Source organism: Cupressus sempervirens, chromosome 2 (assembly GCF_028749045.1).
Source record: "Cupressus sempervirens isolate cs-2001-9-10 chromosome 2, ASM2874904v1, whole genome shotgun sequence".
Lineage (NCBI taxonomy): Eukaryota > Viridiplantae > Streptophyta > Pinopsida > Cupressales > Cupressaceae > Cupressus > Cupressus sempervirens.
This window is the reverse complement of record NC_143119.1, coordinates 426,946,793-426,973,341: the sequence shown is the minus strand read 5'-3', so window position 1 is coordinate 426,973,341 and position 26,549 is coordinate 426,946,793. Positions and strand designations below refer to the sequence as shown.

General features: G+C 35.8%; 2 protein-coding genes across 6 annotated transcripts in view; one reads left to right on the top strand and one right to left on the bottom strand.

Annotated features, from left to right (window-relative positions):
* The window catches only part of LOC149572910 (uncharacterized), a 101,510-nt gene extending 81,741 nt beyond the window's left edge, over window positions 1–19,769 (top strand). For 4 of the 5 annotated variants that reach the window (XM_089814017.1, XM_089814019.1, XM_089814020.1 and 1 more), the window contains 3 exons: window positions 18,368–18,476; window positions 18,610–18,832; window positions 19,053–19,769. In XM_089814017.1, coding sequence (XP_089670143.1) covers window positions 18,368–18,476; window positions 18,610–18,832; window positions 19,053–19,247 — 527 coding nt within the window. In that variant the 3' untranslated portion in view covers window positions 19,248–19,769. The remainder of the gene's footprint in view (window positions 1–18,367; window positions 18,477–18,609; window positions 18,833–19,052) is intronic. The other variant, XM_089814018.1, reaches the window with a different exon arrangement.
* LOC149572911 (uncharacterized) lies at window positions 292–2,194 on the bottom strand. The gene is made up of 3 exons (XM_089814016.1): window positions 1,866–2,194; window positions 1,315–1,711; window positions 292–1,196 (listed from the first exon to the last, which is right to left on the bottom strand). The coding sequence occupies exons 1-3, from the start codon at window positions 1,983–1,985 to the stop codon at window positions 538–540; spliced, it is 1,176 nt and encodes a 391-aa protein (XP_089670142.1). The 5' UTR covers window positions 1,986–2,194; the 3' UTR covers window positions 292–537.
* Window positions 19,770–26,549: the final 6,780 nt, after the last annotated feature.

Sequence of the window (26,549 nt, the reverse complement as noted above, 5' to 3'; positions counted from 1 at the left end):
TTATTCTTAGTGTAACGAGACTCGGACTCGGCTCAGACTCAACAAGGGTAACTTGACTCATGACCCGGCTCGGCGGTGACTCGGCAAAGTGAAAAAACTTCGAAATTTTGAGATTTTTTAGGATTTAAAGAACATTCCATGCACCCATTATTGAATAAAGCGTAAAGACACAATAACATCATTAAATAGAAGATAATTTGATCATAATGCACATGCCACATACTTAAAGTTAAAAACTTAAAACTTAAAAGTCAAACATCGATTACATATGTACAATACTACAAAGTTACAAACTTACAAAGGTAAATTGCTAAAAGTAAATACTATATTACTAGTAATTAAAGTCAAACTAAGATAAATCCATGCAAACCATCAAAATGTATATGTATTATCATTTATGCATTATGAAATCCAACACATCAAGATTCAATAGTCATTATCAAATTCAAATGTTCCAAATGCTGATCATATATTAAGTTACTGTTAAACTGTTAAACAAAAAGTTAAAACAAGACTATAAGTCTACAGCTATGGCTCCTAGTCGGAGTCATCATCATCCTCATCCTCATCCTCATCCTCATCGTCATCCTCATCATCATCGTCATCCTCATCCTCATCCTCAACCTCAGCCTCAACCTCAGGCTCAAGCTCAGTATAATCTACAAAATGCCTCTTATTAAGGCGTCTAAGGTAGATCCTGGATGTCTCAGTAGCCATAGCATCAGCTCGTGAGGTGCCTCTAGGATCAATTGTACTCTCTGCCTCTGGCTCTGCCAATGTCTGTGAGGTGCCACTAGGAACAATTGGAGCTCTCTGAGTCTGGTCCTCTGCTGCCATAGCCATAGCCTCAGCCTGGCCCTCTCTATCTGCCTGGTCAAGCCACTGTAGGTCCTCATCATCAAAGACAGAATCAGTAGCCTCAGTGATCCAATCAGACTCTGGATCAACCTCCTCTAGAGTAATCGGAGAGGTGTCACTATCCAAAATCTCCCTGATCCTAATGCGCAGGTTGTAGTGCACAAAGACTAGACTATTCATTTTCTGCACAGACAACCTGTTACGCCTCTTCGAGTGGATGTGCTCGAACATGCTCCAGTTGCACTCACATCCAGAAGCGCTACTTGGCTGGCTCAAAATGCGGATGGCGATTTGCTGAAGGTTTTTGGTTGAAGGCCCAAACATTTGCCACCATCTATCTGAATTTTGAAAAAAGGAAAACTAAAAAATATTAGTCTCATTTCAAAATTTGAACTTTAAGTTTAAAGCTAGAAATTTAGAAATTAGATTGTATAAGGCTTAAGCTGCAATCTTTACCTGGTTGCAATTTTGTACGACCTTTGCAAATTTGACTTGAAAAAATGGGCCCTGATGCATTATTATAGGCATCCATCTCAAGCAATATATTTGTGGGATTAGGGGACATCTTTGATACCACTGTGTATAGGCCACTAAGAACCTCCTCCTCTGCCTTGAAATCATCAAGGAAACGGTATGCCGGATTGAGGTAATAGGCTGCTGCGTGGATGGGCTTATGAAGCTGATTTTGCCATCTCCTATCAATTATGTCCCAAATAGGGCCATAGTTTTCCTCAACTCCTACATATTTGGCCTTAATAGTCTCCTTGACCCTATCCATGCCCTCATAAATGTAGCCCATAGAGGGCTTCTCGCCATCAGCAACTCGTAGGAGGGCTACAAGGGGCTCGGTGATCTACAAAACAATTAAACAAAAAAACAATTTAGTGAATGATGAAACTTTGCAAAGTTGCACAATGAAAATAAAACAAAAATATGTATGAGACAAATTAATTTATAAAATTTTAAGACTTAAGCTTTTAAAATTTAAAATTTAAATTTTAAATTACCTCCACAATCTTCGAACATGGCTCCCAAAAATTATCATCATCATAAATGCATTTTGTTGCATCTATCCCTGCAGGGCTGCTCGCAAAGGAGGAGGAACTCCATTCTAGACCGACAAACATGCACCTCAACTCTAACCTTGAACTCAGCAAGGATTTTAGTGTGATAAAGTTAGAGGCAAATCTTGTGATACCAAGATGAGCCAACTCCTTTTCCCTTCGTGTATTTCCTCATAGTGCTGAGGACCAAGGCATGATTATAGATGAACTTACAAAGATTTTTGGCCTTGGTAACACATGATTTCACCCATACACGCTTGCCAATATCCTCTAACATGAGGTCGATGCAATGGGCCGCACATGGAGTCCAAAAGATTTTTGGGTGTCTCTCCATCAACAGTTTTCCTACAACAATTTTAAATTAGTTAGTAAACAATGAAAATTTTTGATGTATTAAAAAACTTTTAATTTTCAAAATTTAATGAAAAACTAAAACAAATTTTTTAGAAGTAGAACTTAGAAAGTTAGAAGTTAAAACTTTACCTGCAGCAACATAATTAGCTGCATTATCTGTCACCACTTGGACAACATTGTCTTCCCCCACCTCCCTTATGAGCTCCTCAATAGTCTCACGTAAGAATTTTGCATTTTTCACACATGAGGAAGCATCTATGGACCTCAAAAACATGGTGGATCCTGAAAGTGAAAATTAAACAAAATAATTATCATTCAAGAATCAATTAAACAAAATTTTCGTTATTCAATAATAGTATGCATTAAATTTTAGACTTCAAGAAGTAGAGCATGATGAATTACCTCCGCTAGAAACAAGAAAATTTAGGAGGGTTCTAGACCTCCTATTTGTCCATCCATCTATCATGATGGTACACCCCTTTTGGCTCCAAATCTTTTTGTGGTCCTCCAACTCAAGTTTCATCTCCTCAACCATATCTAGCAAGAGGGGGCCACTCAACTCATCTTCAGTGGGGGCTTTGAACCCCGCACCACAGATGGAAATTGTATCAATCATCCCTTGCCAATAAGTAGTCCTCTTACATTTATAAAAACATTTTAATTAGCATATTTCAAATTTTCAAATATCAAGTTAAAAGTATAAAATTGAATATAAATTTTAAAACTTAAAACGTAAAACAATCAAATATAAATGAAGTTGAAAACTTGAAGTACCTGGCTGCTATAAATGGAATGTCGCAGAAAAACCAAAACTTGAAAATTGCTCTTACTCCAGCTTCATGTATCTCCCTTTTCCAGCCCATGCTCTCAAGTGAGGGTTGTGCACCAAGAGTGGTACGCGGTACAAAAAAATTGTCCAACTTACTAGATTTTCTGACTTTAGGACGAAGAAGAGCAGCACTACTAGAAGGGGCAGCAGCAGTAGCATCACTAGAAGTGCAAGGAATAGATGTAGAAGAAGCACGAGCAACAAAAGCACTAGGACGGTAGGGGGGACGGGAAGAACCTTCTCCAACACAGCCTACTGACTCAGAAACATTTGCAGATGAGCGTGGAAGGGAACTAGAACCAATCAAAGCTAACTCTTCTAATTGTTTTTTTTTTAATTCTTTTTCTTGTTCATATTTTTCCAAGGCTACATAACAAAAACGTTGAGCTTCAACAGTTGCAGCTCCACAAGGCTCAATATCATGACCATGTAAGCTAGCAATATGGTATTTTAATCTATTTATTCCTCCACTATTAATGGTTTTGCAAAATAGGCATTTTGTTTGAGTTCTCTTTCTACCCGGAAATTCTATGGTGAACTTCCAACACTCATCTTTTTTGTTGCCTTTAGAGAGCTTGGGTTTTTTACCTCCTGAAGCCATTATGATTTAATTAAGGAAAAAGGTAAAGGTTGCTGCAATAAGACATTTTAGACCAAATATTACCATTTCAGCATTGCATTTTATGAAGATCTTAAGTTATAAAAAAACCCATAAACAAACAAAAAAAATTCATGCAAAAAACCCATAAGCATAGACAAAAAAATCATCAAAATCTAAACAATCAAGTCTTACCTCTTTCAAATGCTTTGGGAAGTGTTGAGAAGAGCTCCTATAAACTTCTTGATGATCTAAATGCAAGCTCCAATGTCACAAATGCAAGCTTTTCTCCTCCTCCTTTCAGCTGGTTGCCAAACAAGAAAACTCTATTTCTCTTCTACCTCTCTCTCTTTTTCTTCTTTTCACTATAGACTGTTATGAGAGCCCTTTTAGGGTTGTATGAGTGAGATATGTAAAAAAAAAACATTAAAAAAAGTTGAAAACAATTATATATTTAATGGTCGAAAATTTGCCTGCCGTGGCCGAGTCAAGCTCAGTCAGGTCAGGCGAGTCACTCCGTGACTCGCGAGTCACGCGAGTCACTCCCTGTGACTTGCCGCTCGCGGGTCACGAGTCATTGTGACTCGGCGAGGTCAGCGTGACTCGCTGACTCGCGCGACTCACGTGACTTGCCGCGAGTCACGTTGCCCTGGTTATTCTACACATTCACATGAAGGGGAATTACAAGTTAACTATAACTCACAATTTCATATCATAGAAAGACCAACTAACATTCCAAAGTTAGAACTACCATATCTATTGCATTTCCATCTCACGGTTAATTGATGTAACTGAATCATGACAACAATATAAATAAATAACAAAATTTAAATACATGATATTATATATATCAAATAAAATGCGGAAACATGAAATATATACTCATGAAAATGTAGAAAATGTCCTTGTGTTGTGCAAACCTTAGCATCTGGAAGAGAGTAGAAGCATTGCCATGGGCTTAACCTTCTAACCGCTGACCCTTAAGTATCCCCACACAATCCCTACAGAGAAAGGCCCTCCCTACCTTGGGATTAGGCTTGGGACACCATTGTTTTGCCACTGAGTGTCCTGGTGTTGGAGTGTCGGCTAGTGAACTGATGACGTTGTGAGCAACTTCCAACAACCTATCTTCTAACTTATAGCTCTCTCACCTCTAGTGATCATAACAACAATCATGCCACTAACCTACCTTGGCCAAGGATTTTGGATGGGCATCATATAAGCCCGATCACCCACCGCTCGACTTGACAGCAAGAAAATATATAGTGGACTACCACGAGTTGACTTAGTTATTTAGATATGATTATTGTTACTGATCCAGGTTGGGCAGCCATCAAATTTTGAAAATGGAGATGAACTTGTCCCAAGTGATTTCAGTAGTCTTAATAAGCTCTATTTTGGTGTTTCCCCACCAAGTGGCTACTTCTCCGAAGAGATGGTATATTCCCCTACTGCCTTGGATGTCCCAGATCTGCTCCTGATCTGGATGTAACATACCCTCCCCCTTGTGTTTCATTGTCCTCAATGTACTTGCAATAGAATATTCCAACTAAAACATATATTAATCCACAATACATTAAATTTGAGTTCATAGATCAGTTTCTTGGAAAAAGATGAGGGAATTTCTGGAAGATCTCATCATAATCTTTCCAACTGGCATTTTCCTCACTAAACTGGTCCAATGGACCTTGCATTGGGTTGTATCTCGATTCCGCAAGAAAAGCTTATGCACCTTGAGTATTTTGAGTAGCTCTATTTTCCACCACCCTTGGATCTCACACCTGCAACAGATTCTAGTCAATAACATGTGTATGATGGGTTATATATTTCTTAAGGTAAGACACGTGGAACACATTATGCATTTTGGCAAGGGCTGGAGGTAGAGCAATTTTATAGGCTATCGGTTTATAACTTCTAACATATGAAATGGTCCCACATGTCTTGGGGCTAATTTGGAGTTTCTACCAAATTTGATAGTGCTTTTCTATTGTTTAACCTTCAAGAGAACCTTCTCTTGTACTAAGAACTCTCTAGGGATCCTCTTTGCATCTGCATAACTCTTTTGTCGGTCATTTGCCTCCTTTAGCGTCTGACGGATCTGAACTACCTGCTCCTTAATCTCTAGAAGCATCTCGGCCCTGACGATGATTCGGTCCTCAATCCTATTCCAACTCACAGGGGTTCTGCACTAATGCCTGTATATAACCTTGAAAAGTGCCATCTTAATAGCAGATTGGTAAGAGTTGTTATAGGCAAATTCCACTAGTGGAAGATACATTTCCCACTGATACTGACGGTCCATACAATATACCCTTAGGAGATCTTCTAGTACTTGGTTTACCCTTTTTGTTTGACTTTCGGTCTTAGGATGGTAGGCGAAACTGACATTCAATTTGGTTCCCAAGGTTGATAATAGGGTTTACCAAAATTTGGATGTTATTCTAGTATCTCTATTGGATATAATCTTCTTTGGGACTCCGTGGAGTCTGAAAATTTCTCTCACAAACTTGTGAGCAATTCGTGGCGCTCCATCTGTTAGGTTACTTGGTATAACATGAGCCATCTTGGTTAGCCTATCCACAACTACCAGGATGGTATTATGTCTGTTTTAGGTCATGGGTAGACCTTGAATAAAGTCCATTGTGATTATTTGCCATTTCCATTCTAGAGCCCTATTCATGTGCAATAGTCCAGTTGGGTAATGATGGTTTTCCTTTACCATCTGACACTCGAGGCATTGTGCCACATATTCCATTATTTCTTTCTTCATTCCTTTCCACAAGTACAAGGGTTTTATATTGGCTAACGTCTTAGTCACCTCAAGGTGTTCTGAATATGGAGCAACATGAATTTCTCCTAAGATCATTCTTCGAATTTCCGGATCCTTGGGTATATACATCCTGCCTTCATATCTCAAGAGCCCATCTTCTTCTAGTTGGTATACTCCATATGTGGGGTCTTGAGGATCCCTCTGAAGTGCTTGACAGATCTTGTTATACAGATCATCTCTTGACAAACACTGCAAAACTTGCTCCTAGAGCCCAATGTTTATTGGCACCATGGCAGATATATGCCTTCGCTGGCTCAAGATGTCCACTACCTTATTTTCTTAACCTTTGATATAATTGATCTCGAAGTTGTAATTTGCTAGAAACTCTTAACATCTTCTTTGGCGAGCATATTTAGGTTGGGTGAATATGTATTTTAGTACATGATGGTCCGTCTGAAGTTCAATTGGTTATCCAATCAAATAATGTCTCCACATTTGTAGAGCATGAAGAATAGCTGCTAATTCCAAGTCATATGGTGCATAATTTTTCAACTTTTGGAATTCATAGGCGATGACCTGGTCCTCTTGCATCAATACGCCTCCCAATTATTCTCTTGATGAATTTGTTATAACCACGAATTGACCTTCAAGGTCAGGAACTCTGAGTACTGGTGCAATAGTTAATTTATCCTTAAAGTATTCAAAGGCTGCTTGGCATTTTTCAGTCCAATTAAACTCCTTCCCTTTCCTTTGAAATGAGATAATAGGTTATGCAACTCTGGATAAATCTCTGACAAAATTTCTGTAAAAGTTGCTAAGCCCACAAACCTCTTGATCTCTAACACATTCTTAGGCATTGACCATTCTCTGATTGCCTTGATCTTGGTAGGTTCTACTGCTATTCCTTGGGCTGATATAATTTTCCCCAGAAACTAAATTTCCCTACGATAAAATGAACACTTGGATAGTTTCCCATACAACTTATGTTGTTGTAGCCTTTGTAAGACTATCTCTAGATGTCTCTGGTGTTCCTCATTTGCGGAGTAATGAGAATATCATCAATGAAAAATAACACAAACTTGTCCAAACAATTTTTGAATATGCTATTCATGAGATTCACAAAGGTTGTTGGAGCTTTGGTTAGCCCATAGCGTAATGCTGTGAACTCGTAGTGGCCATAATGGGTTCTGAAGGTGGTTTTGTGAATGTCCTCTTGATTTGAAGCTAGTGATAACCTAATTTGAAATTGATCTTGGAAAATACTGTTTGTCCCCTAATGTGGTCGAAGAGATCATCAATTCTGGGTAGTGGGTACCTATTCTTGATGGTGACCTTGTTAGGCATCCTATAATCTATGTACAACCTCATAGTTTTATCCTTCTTTTTGACAAATAGTATTGGAGCTCCCCAAGGTGAAACACTTGGTCGAATGAGTTTTTTATCTAAAAGTCCTGCAACTGCACTTGTAACTCCATCAATTTGGTAGTGGTCATTCGATAGGGTGCTCTTGATATAGGCTCTGCTCCAAGCACCACATCAATGGTGAAATCTAATACCCTAAAAGGGCGTAGGCAAGGTAGTTCTTTTGGAAATATATCCTAAAAATTCTTAAGATATGAATACTTGAAGGATTCATTCAATTTTTCTCTAATTTCCCCTTCCTCGAAAATGTGGTCATCTTGATAGGTGGTCTCAATAGGATTCCTCAGGTCTTCTATCTTTATTGCAAAAATTTCACACACTTTTCTTCTACATCTTTTAAGTTGCATGGTCGAGATTTGACGAGAGTTTACCTCATGCATTATTTGTTTTATGTTTACAGGGTTTCCCTGATTGTCTAGACACTCCACTATCTTGGCAAGATAATTGACCTTTGTGCTCGCTGATCCAATTTATCCCCACAATAATATCATAAGACCCTAGAGGTGCTACATACAGATTAACTTCAATAGAGCAGTTTACAAAGTCTACATGAGCCTTAAAACAAACTTTTCTCTACTCTAACCCTTGTTTGGTTTACATACTTCACAGTCCAAGGTTTTTCCATAAATCTAGTTCTCTTAGGAAATCTACTCAACAATTTTGGGGATATAAAACATTTCATTGCTCTTGTATCAATTAATATAGAAATGGGGTTTCCATAAATCTTACTCGAAGATTCTATAGGGCCCATTTGCTGTTTGGCTTGACGGTTGTCCAGCGTTGCATGTATCCTTTGTTGATAGGCGACCTGTTGAGGAGGTAGTGGGGGTTGTGGTTGTTGGTTGGTATTTAACTTGTTGGGGCATTGATTGGCATAATGGTCCCCACCACATGTAAAACAACCATTAGGTGGTCCTTTCTTTTCATTCCTGTTGTTGTCGCCATTATTATTGGACCTTCCCTTAAACTCCTTACCATTGTTACCCTTGAATTCTGGTTTGTTAGGCCTGAAGTTCTTAAAACTCTTTTTATGCAACCTTGCATTTGAACTATCAGCGTTCAACCTAGTCTTCCTCTTATTATCTCGTATAGAATCATCCCTTACGATCTTGTGCTCTTGTTGGATAGCTCTCTTGAGAGCTTTCTCCATGCTTCACAGAGCAAGTACATCCACAACTCCCCCGATCCTATTGTTTAGGCCGATGAAGAATTTTCTAACTATTAGGCTTTTGTTCTGTTGATAAGGGAGAACGTACTTTAGCAAATAGATGAACTTCTCCTAGTACTTGTGTATTGTCAAATCCCCTAGCTTGAGATTTTGGAAGTCTAACAAATTTTGGTCATAGAAGGTTTGGGGCAGCCATTGGTTTTTGAAAATGGAGATGAACTTGTCCCAAGTGATTGCAATAGTCTTAATGTTGAGCTCTATTTTGGTGTTTCCCCACCAAGTGGTTGCTTCTTTGGAGAGATGGTATATTCCCCATATTGCCTTGAATGTCTTAGAAAATCTCTTGATTTCGAAATATTGTTCCATTTCAGTTAACCAAGCCTCAACGTTTTCACTAGACTTTGAGCCTAAGAACTTAGGGGGTTTGATTTTCTTATATCGGTAGATAAGTCACTGACTATCTCATGTTTCTTTTGTCTTTTAGATGGGGTTAATGAAGCTTGAATTTCTTTTAAACCGTGGCCAAAGTTCTCAAGTTTAGTCCTAGGACGAAGCGAGGAGTGAGTCTCCTCCTGACCTCGCCTAATCTAGGATGCCATTCCATTCATTCTGTTTTCCATATTTTCTAATTTTGTTTGCGTATCTCGCAAAACTTGGATCAGCAGATTTGAGGAGTTCTAAGGGTTGGCCCCACTGGTAACCTCCTCTACAGTGTTAGCATTGCTAGCCATGCTTTAAGTTTGAGTTTCCTGAAATATACAATTGTTTCCTAATCAATATCATGCTCGCATTTGTTTAAAAAAAAATGTATTTGATTGCTTTAAGAGATTAAGTGCAACAAAGAAAAGAATTTTCCAACTGCTTATTTTTATTGTTTTGGAAAAAATGTTGCTTGTTGCAACAACTATATTATTTACAAAATTTTCTCTTCTGAGGACACAACAAAAAGAATATGTCAACATAAATTGGACACCCTATTTCTGGGTATTCTCTTCATTTTCATCTTTGGGCTTATCCTGCCCTTTACATGGTTTATGATAGATCATAAGAGGATTGGTTTTCCTGGCATTCCATGCCTCATTAAGTTTGTTTCATATTATCGCCTTCCAGTCAGGAGTCCACCTGACCCTCTCTTTCTTGATTAGCCACAAAGCTTGAGCTAAGGTTTCATTATCCCTGGGTATGGAGCAGTAGGAGTAATCATGTTTAGGCATGTTCTTAATCAGGTACAAGTTTACTGGAAATTTGGGATGATCAAGTATTTGTGATATTTCTAATTTCTTAGCATGTTACTTGCTAATTTCCAGTAGTCTATTTATCCATTAATTAAATGTAATACCTTTACAATCTTAACCGAATGAAAAGAGTGACAATTATAACAGTTATTCTAAACATTCACATGAAGGAGAATTACGAGTTAACTATAACTTACAATTTCATACAACAGAAAGACAAACTAACATTCCAACACTAGGTTCCCATGAACTACAATTAAAAGTACCATATCTATTGCATTTCCTTCTCACTGTTAATCTATATAACTGAATCCTGACAACAATATAAAGAAATATCAAAATTTAAATACATGACTATATATATATATATCAAATAAAATGAGGAAACATGAAATAGATACTCGTGAAAATGAAGATAACGTCCTTGTGTCGTGCAAGCCTTGGCATTTGGAAGAGAGGAGAAGCATTGCCATGGGCTCAACCTCTCAACTATCCCCACATAATCTCTACAGAGAATCTACAGAGAAAAGCCCTCCATACCTTGGGATTAGGCTCGGGACACCGCTATCCTGCCATTGAGCATCCTAGAGTTAGAGTGTCAACTAGTCAGCTGATGAGGTTGTGAACAACTTCCAACAACCTATCTTCTAACTCCTAGCACTTTGACCTCTAGTGATCACAACGGCAATCATGCCACTAACTTAGGACAAGAATTTTGAATGGGTATCATATAAGCCCGATCACTCACCGCTCGACTTGACAACAAGAAAATATACAATGGACTACCATGAGCTGACAGTTATTTAGATATGATTATTGTTATTGATTCATGTTTGCTTTTTCTTGCATGGTTATTCCCCATCCTCACCCTTCATCTCAACCTTTCTAGTCGTCATGGATGAATTTCTAGGTGATTCTTTAAATAAATTCTGTTTTTTTTTTTTAACATAGGCACTGTCATCTCATTGTGCCCAATTTGGCCTATGGCATTACAAAATGAGTAATATAATTCCTTTTAGATTATTTTGATATCTTATAGGTGTTGCACACATCTTGGAGGGTATATTGACAGTACCCTTGTATGAGCTAGGACTTTTTGATAGAGATTTATTACGAATGCATAATCATGCTCGATGTGCTTTCATGAACATATTCTTCTAATGCATAATGGCTCCTTACATCAGTACAGGAGAAACAAAAGAATAAATACACAGGCTGTGAATCATTTCAAACTCTAGATTAAAGAAAGATGTTTATGCCTTCTTTGATAGACAATCAGATGATTCTAATGTTTGATTTCTGGAAGTAAACATAAAAAAAATCAGAGTACAAATCATGATTTGAAAAAGTATAGCTCGACTTGAGCATTGTGTGCAACAATTCAATGTTGATTATGTCGGCATTCCCGTGCAAGAATGATCATGAGTATTCATCCTGTATATGGATGTTGGATGTCTCAGCCAGAGACCGGCTCTCTTAATTGCTGTAATTGAATACACACTTGCTTTTGAAATAGGAACAAAGCTATGGTAACAGATTAAATACGACAAGGCTTAGAAAGCAGAAACTTGAACTGCAGACCGAGATGGGAGAAGAAAATAATAAGCCAACGTTGAGAGGTGAGCGTAGAAACAAAGGCCCACTGAATGCATGCTCAATTATGCACTCAACAAGACCATCAGTTCAAAAATATAATTAAATTATGATGAACCATTTAACAATTATAGGTCCCGATGGAATAAGAAGAAATTTGAAAGGTGGCCATGCATGAAATAAAATTAATCCTCTCCAAGGTGAAAGAATAATAATAACTTCACTCTCTTAATGTTTTAATACGAGGACATTGTCATACTTATGTATACTCATAGGTGTATGTACACATACATATATGTGTAAATCCTTAACATAAGTATTTTATGTATACTTCTCATAATAGATGTATACATCTTAATTGACTTACACATATATACATATATATGCATGTACATGTATGAGTATACATAGGTATCATGGTGTCATTATATTTAAACTTGCTTTACACAAGAGAAGCTTCTCAAATTATAAAGGTCTCAAGTTTGTTAATGCTTAGTGATTCTCCTTTATTGTTTAATGTTTATGATAATTGGTTAGCTCATGGTAGACCAAAATTTTCTCTTGCTTGCCAAGTCGTCTATCCTTAGTCAAGGTAGTTAGATTCCATACCTGATGGTTCATTAGTGGATTTGGTGCCCCATTCCTAACTTTCATTTTGACATTACTTCCCCCCCTTCATCATGCTCTTGCGAAAAGAAAAGGTCTCGGAGTAATATCATATTTCCATGATTTTAAAATATAAAATAAACTCCAAAAATATCACATAATCATTTCCAATTTCCATTATATTCTTTTTCAATTCCAACATAATGACATGTCATATGAAATAAAAACAAACAACCAAAATTTCCATTTCACATGATCAAGTATCTCAACAACTTTATCGGTCAATTGACTTTACATGAGTTTGCAACGGCTATGAGATAATTTTTAAATTAATCAAAAATTTGGGATGTAATACAATTTTTTGGAAAACCTCAAAATCTAGATTTTGCATCTTAACTCCTATGGAGCTGAAACCTTCTGAAATATCTTGACAATATTTATACAAATATAACTTAATTGTAACTTATATTTAATGTTATATTTGTAGAAATCCTCTCGCTTCCTGAGCCAATTGTTTAATTGCAAAGTAGACTTGCAAGCGTATGCTCAGGCCTAGTCAAGTTATGCATATGCTTAGACTCGGTAAGTGTGGTGAGTTTTGCCAACACGCTGAGTTAGGCGAGTTATAAGCCATTACGTGGTGAGCCAAGTAGTCAAGTCAGCATTTCTCAACAGAGTTGACTCTGCTTGCCAACGCACTTGACTCACCTAACTCACAGTTAGTTTGGGATCATTGATTTGAAGCAATGTGAGTAACCTTATTGGGGAGATTTTTGTACTATGTTACTTTTGTTGATGATTATGCAAGGAAAACTTGAATTTATTTCTTGAAACTTAAAGAATCTAATGAAGTTCTATCAAGATTTTAAGAATTCAAAGCCTTAGTTGAAAAAAATGTAACGGAGAAGAATCAAAACCTTAAGGTCAGATAATGGGGGATAATATATATCTGAAAGTTTTAAAGAATTTTGTAGTACATCTAGGATTAAGAGGGAGTACACTGCTCCTTACAACCCACAACAAAATGGGGTAGCTGAAAGGAAAAACATGGCCATAGTAGAATAGCTAAAGCTATGATGCATGATCAAAACTTACACATCTCATTTTGGGTCGAATCCTCTAGAACCATTGTTTGCATACAAAATAGGTGCCCTTACTCTTCTAGACAACATAACCCCTGAAGAAGCGATTACTAAAATTAAGCCTGATATAAGCCACTTTAGGATATTTGATTGTCCTTGACTCCTGTCTATAACCACATTCCTAAAGAGAAAAGGTCCAAATTAGAACCATCTAGGAAGAAGGGGATATTTGTCAGATATAGTGAATCATTTGAAGCTTACAAAATATACATTCTTGGTCAAAAATCAATTGAGCTTAGCAAAGATGTAACTTTTGAAGAAGACATTGCATTCAAAAGATCCAAAGGCATTAATGAAATTGATGTTGAGTCTCCTCAAAACATGGAAGAGGATATTGGTCCCGAGCTTTAGAGGGAGATAATTGTAAAAAATAATGAACCCTTGAACTTTACTCTTGAACCTAGTGATACTATTCTTAGTCGAAAAAAGTGTCTTTGGGCAAGGAAAATAATTGAAGAGGCAAAAAACTATGCAGCTCCAAAGGGGACTTTCAGAGAAAGCAATAAACCGAGAGGTTACTCAAACTATGTTGCCCTCATGAGTGAACTTATTAAGTTTAACCTTCTATTGTTGAGGAAGCATTGTAACATCAAGTTTGGAAGGATGCCATGATCGAAGAATATCAATCTATTCTAAAGAATGATGTCTGGGACATTGCACCTAGACCTAAAGGCAAGCCAGTTATCTCATCCAAATGGCTCTTCAAAATCAAACATGCAATAGATGGAAGCATTGAAAAGCATAAGGCAAGATTTGTTGCCAGAGGGTTCTCATAGAAGGAAGGACTTCATTATGAAGAGCCATTTGCCCCAGTTTCTCGTTACACTTTGGTCAGAGTAGTAATCCCTATTACTGCATCAAAAGGGTGGAAAATTCACCAGATGGATGTGAATTGCATTTCTTAATGGGATCATAGAAGAGAAAGTATACTTAGAATAACTAGAGGAAGTTGTTGTTCACAATAGTGCTTCTTATGTTTGCAAATTATAGAAGGTTCTATATGGCTTCAAACAGGCCCCTCAAGCCTGGTATGGGAGAATAGACAATTACCTCTCCAAATTAGGATTCTCCAAGAATGATCCAGATCCTAACCTCTACTTCAAGGTAATAAAAGGTGATATGTTAACTCTCATTCTTTATGTTGATGATGTACTAATCACAGGAGAAGATTATCTTATCACCTAGTGTAAACAAGATCTTGCTTCAGAGTTTGACATGAATGATTTGGGTACCCTACATGACTTCCTTGGCTTAGAAGAACAACAGCAAGATAATTGTATTATCCTAAATCAAGGTAAATATACTATTGATATCTTAAACAGGAATAGAATAATGGACAACAAGTCTATGTCTACACCCATGGAGACAAATCTACATGAGCTAAAAGAAGCAACTTTAGAATCAAAATTAGCAAATCGTAATCTCTAGTGACAGATAATTGGGTCCTTGATGTATTTGGTGAACATCAGACCTGATATTTGTTATGCAATGAATGCACTCATCCAGTTTATGTGTGAACCTAGAAAAATATACCTTGTTGCAGCAAAACACATTATGAGATATCTACGCGGGACTATTGGATTTGGATTAAAATATGGTAATATAGAACTGAATCTACATGGATATTTAGACTCAGATTGGGCTGGAAGTATTGTTGATCGGAAAAGTACCTCAGGGTGTTGTTTCAGTTTAGAAATCGGCCATGATATCTTGGTTCAGCAAAAAGAAATCCTCTGTTGCACAAAGCTCTATTGAAGCCGAGTACATTGCAGTATCCATGGGAGCCTGAGAAGTAGTTTGGTTAAGAAAACTATTGGTAGGACTGTTTAGACAAACCATGGAGTCCACAATTATGCATTGTGATAATCAGAGTTGCATAAAACTTTCCATGATTCTGTTATTTCATGAAAGATCTAAGAAAATTGAGATCTTTTATCATTATATTAGGGACATGGTGGAAAGAAATTTTATACAACTGAGATACATTAGCATAGATGAGCAAGCTGTTGATATTCTAACCAAGCCTCTCTCTAAGATAAAAGTGGATCACTTTGGAGGTAATCTTGGTATGGAAAAAATGTAACTTTAAGGTTGAGGCTCAATAAATCTATTGTACTAATAGTGCTAAAAGATGTTTTATATATAATTTTTTTTATATTTGTGGTTGCTATTTTAAAGTGATGACTTTAACAATAGTTTAACCTACTATCATGATGGATATCATATGGTTGATATTTGTGGATATATCATGATAGTTCATATCTCTTACACAATATTAACCAAGTAGAGTGTAACTACAATGAGTTATATATGTCATGGTGGATGTTATGGGACATAGCATCCATGGATATGTCATGAGTAGATATCTTCTTTGGTAGGTATCACGAGATTTGATACGAGTGCACATACGAGAAAAGATATAAGTATGGTGAATATCATATGGTTGATATTTGTGAACGTACCATACTTCTGATATCATCAATTATTTTATCACCTTGATATCCTTGAATATGCCATTAATTCAAATAAAACAGTACATGAGTATAATGTATTGTTTATTTGGATAAAAATGATCCTCCATAGCTGTGGGAGTGTTAATGATTTGTAGCTTCAGTCAGATAAGTTCAATCGATAAAATCAAATGCTTGGGTGGCCTATTAGGATTCCTAATATCTATATTATTACTATGGAATTATTAAATATGTAATTAATATCTATATTATTGATAAGTAGGAGATAATTTCCGCAGTGAGTCAAATTATGATATTGCTATTAGGATTTAACTGTGATTTTAAGTCAAACTCATTGACCCATGTTTCATGAGTAGTGATTCAACATGAATCCATCTCTCATGAGAATAAATGGAACACTTAGCACTCATTGGATCTAGGTGATGCTCACATAGGTGAAACTACGTAGTTAAGCGCGCTCAGGCTGGAGTAGGACTGGGATGGGTGACCTCCTGGGAAGTCCTAGTGCTTCACCCTGTGAGCATCACCTAGATCCAATGAGCGCTAAGTGTTCCATTTATTCTCATAAGAGATGGATTCATGTTGATCACTACTCATGAAACATGGGTCAATGAGTTTGACTCAAAATCACACAGTTAAATCCTGATAGCAATATCACAATCTATATTCTTACTATGTGAATTATTAAATATGTAATTAATATTTATTGGATGATCATATATATTTTATTTATTGATATTTTATGTGTGTTATTCTTCATCTAATAAATATTAACCATATATTAATATTCACACTATTGCCGAATATTGATTTGAGAAATTGATTATACTATTGACTAATGTGAAGTCAATCAAACAAACGATACTGTGCAAATGAATATAAGTATCGAAACAATATTAAATCTGTGTATCTTTCCTTGCTGGCATCGTCATAACCAACGGTGATTGGAGAGTAATCATTATACTGATACGCTGTTGTTAAGAAACAGCAGCACCAAGTAATGATAGGGCATGCCACACGTAGGGACATGTCCATGGTCTATGCGAGTCATGTCTCTATGAAAGAGATATATGTTGATTACAATTGCATCCTGGAAAACACAGACAATTTACTACTGCCATTACAAGTTACAGTAGTTGATCAATGCATATATCGTACCTACTTACAAGCAGCAAAATATACTTACAGACTGGCAGCCCTGTTCTCTTGTATAATAGTGCAAAGGAGCATTCACATTAGTTTGAAAGAAGATCAAATCAAAGAGCGTTTCAGTCACTGTCTATTGAAAATAAGAAATAAAGATTAAAATTACTCTATTTTCTAAATCTGATCACCTTCTTTAACAAGCTAAAATTGACAATGGCAACATTGACAACAGCTAGCTGCAAAGACTAGAAACAGATTATAAATGACAAATAACAAATTTATACTTAAAAATTTGAATCATGAATGACATGACTAACTTGTTAGTTAAAATTTCATTGCTTCCCTGAAAATAGTAGGGGTCCCCCTGGTCATGACTGAGCTTTGGCATAGTCCTTCGAGAGTTGGAGTGATTCGATCCAGAAATCACCCCTACCTCATGCGGGTCTTACCTACAACAGTATATACACAGACAGAATAAATTAGTTTAGAATATTTATTTTGGTAGATTGCAGACATATATATATATAAAGTTTTATTCTATATCCTTCGAGAAACAAGTAAATTTTTATGATTTCCATTTGTATGCTATCTTGATATCCAATATCATTATTTGTTTCCATGCAGCTATGATTATAACGAATTATGTTCAGATTTCAATAATACAAAGTGGCACTGGGTACCTACTGATATGCCTGCTATGTTTATTGCTATGGGGGTACTTGCTGTGTCCAATATAACAAATATAAATCTACTCTGCAAAAGACTCTTCAAGGCAGAGTGTCTAGGGAATATAGATAATTTATTTGCCAATATACAGAGAGGAATGTTTATATGTCGATCCTGTCACTATATCGAGCAGGATATTACACATTAATTGGTTTAGAATTTATTAGTATGGATATATCTGCTCAAATTAGGCAATTCTGGTTTATGCGTGCAAGGTAGAAAGTAGTTCCCTATTTTGTCGGTAAAGATTCGAAATACACGAGTCAGTAGTCAAATTCAGTTTAGTTTCTTTTATTCTAATACATTTAGATAATACATCCTTGATACCGATATCTTCATTAAAGCCCATCTTTTAAGCGTTCTGAATTGAGGGTATGAATTTCAGCTGCAGCTATAATAAGTGGGATGTGGGGATTCGACAGAGCCCTTAATTCTTGTCTGGATCACATTCTCTCCTTGGAAGGGAGTCGCCTACAGAGAGAGCTGGCAACTATGTATGATCTTCAACACATATATACAAATTTATATTTAGTGGTTCGATCCATGTGAGATATCAAAATATATACTTTGCATTTTGCATAAAACTTGTAAAGTTTCTAATCATCTAATATTGATTAATTAATACAGTTTGCTGAACAAGCATAGCAACAATCCTTGGAGAATGCGACTTGTGAATAAGCATTACTACCTAGAGAAAGTTTTTGATGATTCAAACATGGAAGCACCGTTGTCAAGGTGGCGTCGCAGAAGTGTGTCAGGGGATGCTTGGTCCGTTCAGAGATCCAATGATGCAAAATATGGTGATGGAATAACGGAAAATTTTCAAGGTTCCACAAATACTGCTCTGTCTGTAAGTGTCGTTTCAATCATGTGGCGTTGCGTTGGATTTTAGGTCTTCAATTTTTAAATATTAGAGTTTTCAGATGTCACTTTTTTGCATTTGTTTTTTGAATAGCTGAATTCTAGGTATGTACTTAACAGATTTTGAGCATAACTAGAGGAAACTGAGCATATCATTTGAACTGAATTTTCTAAAGAATCGACATCTGTGATGTGTTTAATACATTCAGGGAAGTAATCGTGTAGAAGATCTTCTTGCAGACCCTCTAGACTTTGTCTTTGGCCATCCTAAAATAACTGAAGATTCTAATACGGACTTTGAAGGTCCCCCACAAAGAAGGCACAGCCGTAAGCAGAGAAGGGCTCTTCGTAGACAGAAGGTTTCAACTGCCACTGCAATGCGAGACAGTGAGGGCACTGCATGACTGCCTCAAGCCCGTGAATAGGAGTTGCTACTTATTTCTTTTAACTAATCTGCTATGCACATTCGCGTGTGGGGGAATTTAATTGATAAGCTCGTCAAAAACATCAGATTTGACGATTTCTTTTTCAGTTTTCTGTAAAGTTGTAAACAGTAAAAGTAGAATCAAGTGTACTGTCGGATAAAAATGGCTTATTTGTACCACTTGGCCTTGGCATTTAAATTATAATTTTATGCCGACTGACCGACCCTAAGAACAGTTTGCCTTATCAATGCTTTGAACAACTTTAGCTGTTGGCCCTTGCCTCCTGGTATCTGGTGGTGATCCATAATATCACCAAGCCATTCTTAAAATGAAAGTATCTACTCATTAAACAGAACAAGTTCCATGTTCAACATGACAACCAAAAAAATTATTGTATAATATTTGTGGGCTTTCAGGAAAACATTGTTCCTGATGACATGTTTTTGAAGAACCCAGGTTGAGTTTATGGATTAAAAATGCAGAACCCATTGCAAAACTAAATGGTCTATTGTCAGCTCCTGGTATTAAGTGTTGATCCATAATATCGCCTATCAATTATCGTAATGAAACCACGAAGGTCCCGGAACAGAACAAGTTCAAATTTGAACAGCACAAGAAAACAAATTATTGTAACAATTTCGTGTGCTTTCAGGAAAACATTGTTCTTGAAGACGTGTTATCTTAGAATCACTGCTGAGTTTCCTCCATTAAAAAGAAGAAGTGGAGAACGTAAGTAACAACTAAATGGTCAATTATCACATAAAATTGATGTGAAATAAAACAATTTTTATGAAGACAATACAATGATAATTTGATGCTAAGCGAATCTGTCAATAAGTTTATCATAACAATATTTGCCACTACTTTCTACCAGCAAATTAAAAATCAAGGCGAAGCCTCACATTTTGGTAGCTAGGACAGTGCCCAAACTGTTTGGGAAGAGTGTTTTATAAAATTTTGGAAATTGTTGCAGAGTTCTTGATCGTTTTCGGTACGCTAATGTTGGTTTCAGGGCACCTTTTTAAAACATATTGTGAAGATTTTTGGAAGTTTTAAAAATTGGTGATGTTTAAAAAATGATAGTGTATCAAGCAGCTCTCGACAGAAAAAAATAAAATAACTAAACAAATAAATTTGGAAAACAGTTTCTTAATTAAAAGAGGTCGATCGTTTACTTTCAGTACTTATATTCGAATATATTTATCCTCAATTAAAATATCTAAAAATTTAACAAATACCATTAGTTAAAGAGTTTTTCTATTGCGCACCTTTGCTTAAGAGTTCATATGCTCAAATTGTTTAAAGGCTTAGGGTATCTTGAGGAAAATTTTAATTTGTTCATCAATACCATAGCTTAAGAGAGACTGGACTCAAAGTCTCCAAAAAGCTTTATAATTACAAACAAAAACTTCCTTTATAAGAATAATATCTTGCATCGACTCAAATCCATAAATAAAGTTATAAAAAAATAACAATGACACAATCTAATCTTCTTATTTACACTCCTAATGTAACCTAATTTTTGGACCTCAAATTAAAATATATATGCCAATTTCAAAATGACAATATATTCTTTCTTTAAGAATGTTTTATTTCTTGCTCCTTTAAATCACATTTCATGAGTAAGGAGGATATAATTTTGTTCATCAATAGTCCTTTCACCATAAGGATGAATACCCATCCAAGTTGAAGGAATTGTGTGAAATGTACTCTACTTACTAGTTTAAATGTGAGGGTTGTATCAAATGAAAAGAAGATCATTGCGCTTCTAGTAATTTTTTTTTTTTTTTGATGTGATTACATTTAATTAGGTTTCAAATATTTTCACATCTAGAAGCACAAGGTTGGGACAATAAAACTTGGATGGTTAGCCTTTGAAGATTTGGCATACCCACACTGTAATTCTCATCACAAATCTATAACAGAATTTAAAAAATATAAGAATCAAGTTTATAATTTACAGTTCTCGATTGAACTCAAAATTTAGTTTTTTTAAAACTTGTTTCTCTCCTTTGAGTTGTTTAGTTGAAGAAGAGAGACTCACTTTTGCACCATTTGTAGATCTTGAATGGATGGGTAAAAATATAACATGTAATTATTATCTATTTATAATAGATGTGTATAAAGAGTCAACATTAGATTGGTAAATCTTACCTCCAACCTATCAAGAATCTTCTCTTATCCCAATATTTGACACCATATTTGTCATGTCCCAATTTTAAAAATAATTAGATAGATATTATTAAATAATAAGTGATAATAAAATCATATATTTGAATTAATAGTAAAATATAAAATAAGAAATGATAATATATATAATCTATTATCAATAAAATAGGTTTTAAAATAAGTAATAAAATTATAACGAATGAATAAAAAATAAAATTAACTACAAGAGTGAATGTTGTAAAAAGTACGTACCTTTCTAAATAGGATTTAATAATAAATAATTGTAAATATAAAATTAATAACAATTTTATTAAACTAAATATAAAGAAAAGTCAAGAGATATGTAATAAAGATACAAGTCTCCTTTGAATTAAGATATAAAATTGATGAGAACTAATTTAAAAGAACAAGGGGAGAAGAGAAGATAAGTAAGAAAAGGATTATTGGAAGAGAAAATGATTGAAGAAAGGAACTTTTTAAAAGTTTTGATATGATGAAAGGATGTGACTCTTCAAAAGGGTTGTGATTATGAATGGTTATGACTCTTCAAAATTGTTTTTAAAAAGTATTGTGATTATGAAGGGATGTGACATTTCAAAAGGACATAGATAAAAAAATAAATTAGGATAGTTAAAGTACCAATGAATAAGAAACAAACAAGGTGAATTATATCAAAAGGAAGATTAAAATAATACATGGGCATCAAACATAATAAAAGGAGGCACATTTTAATAATATCATCAAATACTAAGAATAAAATTAAATACTTACGTTATTAATTTGCGAATAGAATCAATAATGTCTATTAAATGTAATCTCTAATATTATTATCATTATTATGTATAACCATTTGTTTTCAATCTCACTATTACATTATATTTAAGGATGTTACTAAAGGACTTTACCCAACTCCATCCTCTCAATGCCTTTCAAGCTAGGTTGTAATATTTTACTATTATAATCAATGGCTTCAACCTCTTGCTTATAAAAAAATAAATTAAATAAATTAAAAAAAAAAATTAAAATAAAAACAATAAATAATAGCATGTATATTTATTATCAATAAAGTAGGATTTGAAACAAATAAATAAAACTACAATGAATGAATAAATAAATAAATTAACTACAAGAGAATATTGTAGAAAGTATGTTATCTCTCTAAATAGGATCTAATAATAAACATAAAATAAAGAAGTAAATAAATAACCTTTAAAATATTACAAATTAACTAAATCTAATAGAAAGTCAAGAGATATGTGTTGGTAAACAGATTGTTCTTTTCAATTTAACTTTTTGGATACCCAATGTTTGTGAACAACAATTGATTATAACAGTTGGCAAGTTGTATTAAGTGACTAACTTCCCTCTGAATTCTTAGGTACAACTCCCTTTTGTATTTGTAATTTGCAATGAATTATGTTTGTTTCTAACTCTAAAATTGGTTATGTTCTTAACCCAAGAGCAGGAAAGGTGAACCAAGTTAGGCCTAAACAGGAACTAACTTAGGCGAGGATTTGAAATTTAGGATTAGTCAAATTTGTGTATTCACACATCTTATAAACCCGCAAATTTTAACAATTTAGCAATCAATACTACCTACAACTAAACTGATATTAACACGATTCTAACTCTAGGGATGTAAAGGACTAGCTTAAAGGAAAGTGCGGAAAATAATCTCTCTTGAACTTCTAATAACAATACATATTATCTTTGGTTTGTTGTTTCAAAGCAGAGGAATAAAACTTTGTTCATTCCTTGATTCAATTCAGACTCAAAAGAGAAGCATAAAACTAATACCAAAACAAATGGAATGAAAAATGGTTGAAACAAAATACCCTCAAATTGTCTTTGCAACATCAAGTATTTCACACCAAAAATTAGCCGACCTTCTATTAATCTTTCAATTAGATACATATAGGATTTCGAGATAACCATTACAAAATGGGACTCAAATCTATTCATCTCCTCAAAATTGACAAATGGAAGGAGCCAATTTGTTACTTGTAGTCGTTACATCAAAATGTGAAAGGATGGGATAAGAATCACTTCTCCTTCTTTCCTTTTACTGACTTTGCCTTATAGGCCTTGGTAGCAACAATGATTGGAATCAACTCCTCGTGCCTATGAAGATGGACGTTAGTGTATCTTAAGAGCCACTTGGAATGCTCTCTGGCTAAATATTTGAAGACATTCAGCTGGTCCTGTATTTCCTCCATATCCACATATATACACCCACCAAGTTTCTGGAGCTCGGACCCTTTGTTCCATTGATCAGAAGATATCTTCGTTAAGCTATCTAGATAATTGGAGAAGTTCTTTTGTATGCGGACCACTCCAATTATCCATTTTCCTTGTCCATTAGCCTAGGAATATGTATATAGGCCTCCTAATAATTCATAGTCTATGTCTTGATCCTTTTTAACTTTAACTTCTGTTTCCTTTAGTCCTTCGTGTGCCACTAGGATCATTTTAGATTTGAATTGCATGCTCTGTAGCCATTCAAATAAAGGCTCATCTCCCCTAGGCCAAATCTTTACCTCCACAACTTCCTTAGCCTTTATATGAATAATCATCTTCAGTAAAGAAATGCAATCTTCACTCTTGACTTTCTCTGCTGCCAGGGTAGCTTGATTGGCTAAGATATTATCCTTCTCTATTTCAAGCCTTAGTATTGCATTGCTGATTTTCTCTATCATTGCAAGTTCCTCATACTTTAGTTTTCCGCTCCACTCCCTACCAATCTGTCCAAAGTGCTTGTCCTCTTGTAACTAGGAGATGAGAGCTTGAACATCAGTAGTAGTAGGATCACTGGTGATTGACATTCCTAAGATGCTTACCAATGGGGTGACTAATTGTCTCATAAAGCTAGTAAGTTCGTGAATCTCCGCCTTCATTCTGAGTTTAGCTAGCTTAAGGCATTCAAGTTGTCCCTCCATCACATCATTTGTTGACTTCCACAGGCCCACCTTGGTGTCATGTCTAACTTCTCTAAGATCCACAAAATGCAAGGAAAAGTCATCTGCAGACATGTCTTCAATCCTCCCTTCTTTAGTGGGCTTGGAAATCTCCATAGTCAGATGCCCTATGTTAGGATCTTGTCCAAGAATTGACAGGGTCTTCTGCTTCTTGACTTTACTCAATGTTGGTCCAGAGTGGATAGCCAAAGATAAAGTCTCTTTATTGGGAACTCCCTCTTCTTTCCTCTTCCTTTTTCTATCCAAAGTGCTCTCTAGCCCTGATTCTGTGCCAATCACCTTGGATGCAATCCAGAGTGTGTCTATACTAAACATCTTTCTTTTGACTGGGGTCGATGTCTTCATAGCTAAAGAGAAAGGATTCTTTAGGACCTATGAAATGACCTTTGAAGATTCAGGACCTTTCTTTACTTTTGTAGTCTTCTTTGTTACTTCATCAGACTTAGTAGACTCACTTTCACTGCTTCCACCATCTCCAAGATCCACCACTTGTATTTGGGGACTACTTGGTAGGAGTAGTGTAACACTCATAGATGGGAACATATTGCTAGGGGGTGAGAGAGCTATTGTGATTGCATTATATTTCAATTCCTTTGCCTTCTTCTTCTTAGCTTTTGTTGCAGTTTTGATTATTGGTAGAGAACTATCCTAACAAGTTTTGGCAAGAGGAATGCTCTTGTCAGGAGGTTGATCAACTCCACCTGATGGTTGTGTTGGTCCTTGAGTAATAGACAAGGTTGCACCTAATGTACCACCCTAGGAAGAAGAAACCACTGCAACTTTTGGGGAAGCTTGAGCAAAAGTGCCTTTGCTCTGACTTCTTCGAGTTGTGGTCCATTTGACCCATTTTCTAGTCCTCTTGTAGACTCAAGCCATCATTATATCTAGCTCTTCCCTGATGTCTTCGTAAGGCTTTGAGCTTATGGGGGTGCTTCTGAGCTTGGTCAGGTATGTGTTGCTATATACATTTTGGCCATTGTCTTCCACCCTTTCTATATCAATGTTAACTTGGTACATCTTCACCTAATCAACTATTAATCTGATGAAGGCTTGATCATGACTCTTGAACTCATCCTTGTAGTCTACCTAGTAATCCTCAATGGTGGTGATATGCTTTATTACACTTCCTATCTACAAAACATCCCTGACATACCCATTCAGGTTGAACATAGGTTTCAGGACTTCGTACATGTCCAATTTATACTTCATCTCAAATACCTTTAACACATTCTTGGCATCAGAGTGACTGTAGCAACTGAAAGCCCCCACCTTCATGGGGAATTCATATCCTTTCTTCTTCAAGCTCCCGCTCAATACGTTCACTTGAATGGCTTGCTACACAATCTCAATCAACATGAGCATGTCACTGGGATACCTTGGAAGCTTTAAGGGGAATCCATTGAAAGCTACAAAACACAAATAAGAGAGAATTGAATGAAATAACTCCCAAACTGGTTGATGGAAGCCATGGATTCAAGACTGAATCTCCTTTCTAGACATCCCTATAGCTCCCTGCAAATCCTCATAGTGGATGCATCATTTACTTTCACATGCTCTGCATAACTATTTTGTAACTATAAGCATGGATAAAACTCATAAGATTTCACATCATCAGGAAAATTCTCCACTCTTGGGAGGCCTGAACACAGTTGAAATGAGGCCAACATATAGATGAGGAAAGAGGACATATAGGACGTATTATAAAATTTGGCTGCATTGAGAGCATTGGACAGAATTTTGCTTACCTCTTGAGCCCAACCAATGTATTGCGTGTCAGAGAAAATGACTTGTACTAAAAATAAATACTACTCAACAAAATTCAAAGCTTCTACTTCACCTTTCAAACTATGTAGGAGAACCACAATATCAATAATCTCTGGTTTGAGGTTGGTCCCAAACAAGGTTTTAGGGACTTCACTCTTAGCACTTTGTGGTTTCTAGAACCATGTCTGCATGATTTCTTTACTCTAGATCATCTTCTTTGCGGAGAACTCAAAAATGGCTCCCCTGAAGGTCAAGTCTAAGAATTCTTCTTGTTCTAGCACACAGAGGTAACTCACCACTATTTGCCTGTCAATTGAAATCAACACCATTTTATCAGGTAGCACAATTTGCCTTATCTCTAGGTTGTAATGAT

Excerpts from the sequence above, each read along its gene's own strand:
- LOC149572911 (XM_089814016.1), bottom strand. The coding sequence starts at position 1,985 with ATGTTTGTCGGTCTAGAATGGAGTTCCTCCTCCTTTGCGAGCAGCCCT. Across the intron at positions 1,712-1,865 it reads CATGTTCGAAGATTGTGGAG|ATCACCGAGCCCCTTGTAGC; the intron begins GTAATTTAAAAT and ends ATTGTTTTGTAG. Across the intron at positions 1,197-1,314 it reads TCGTACAAAATTGCAACCAG|ATAGATGGTGGCAAATGTTT; the intron begins GTAAAGATTGCA and ends TTCAAAATTCAG.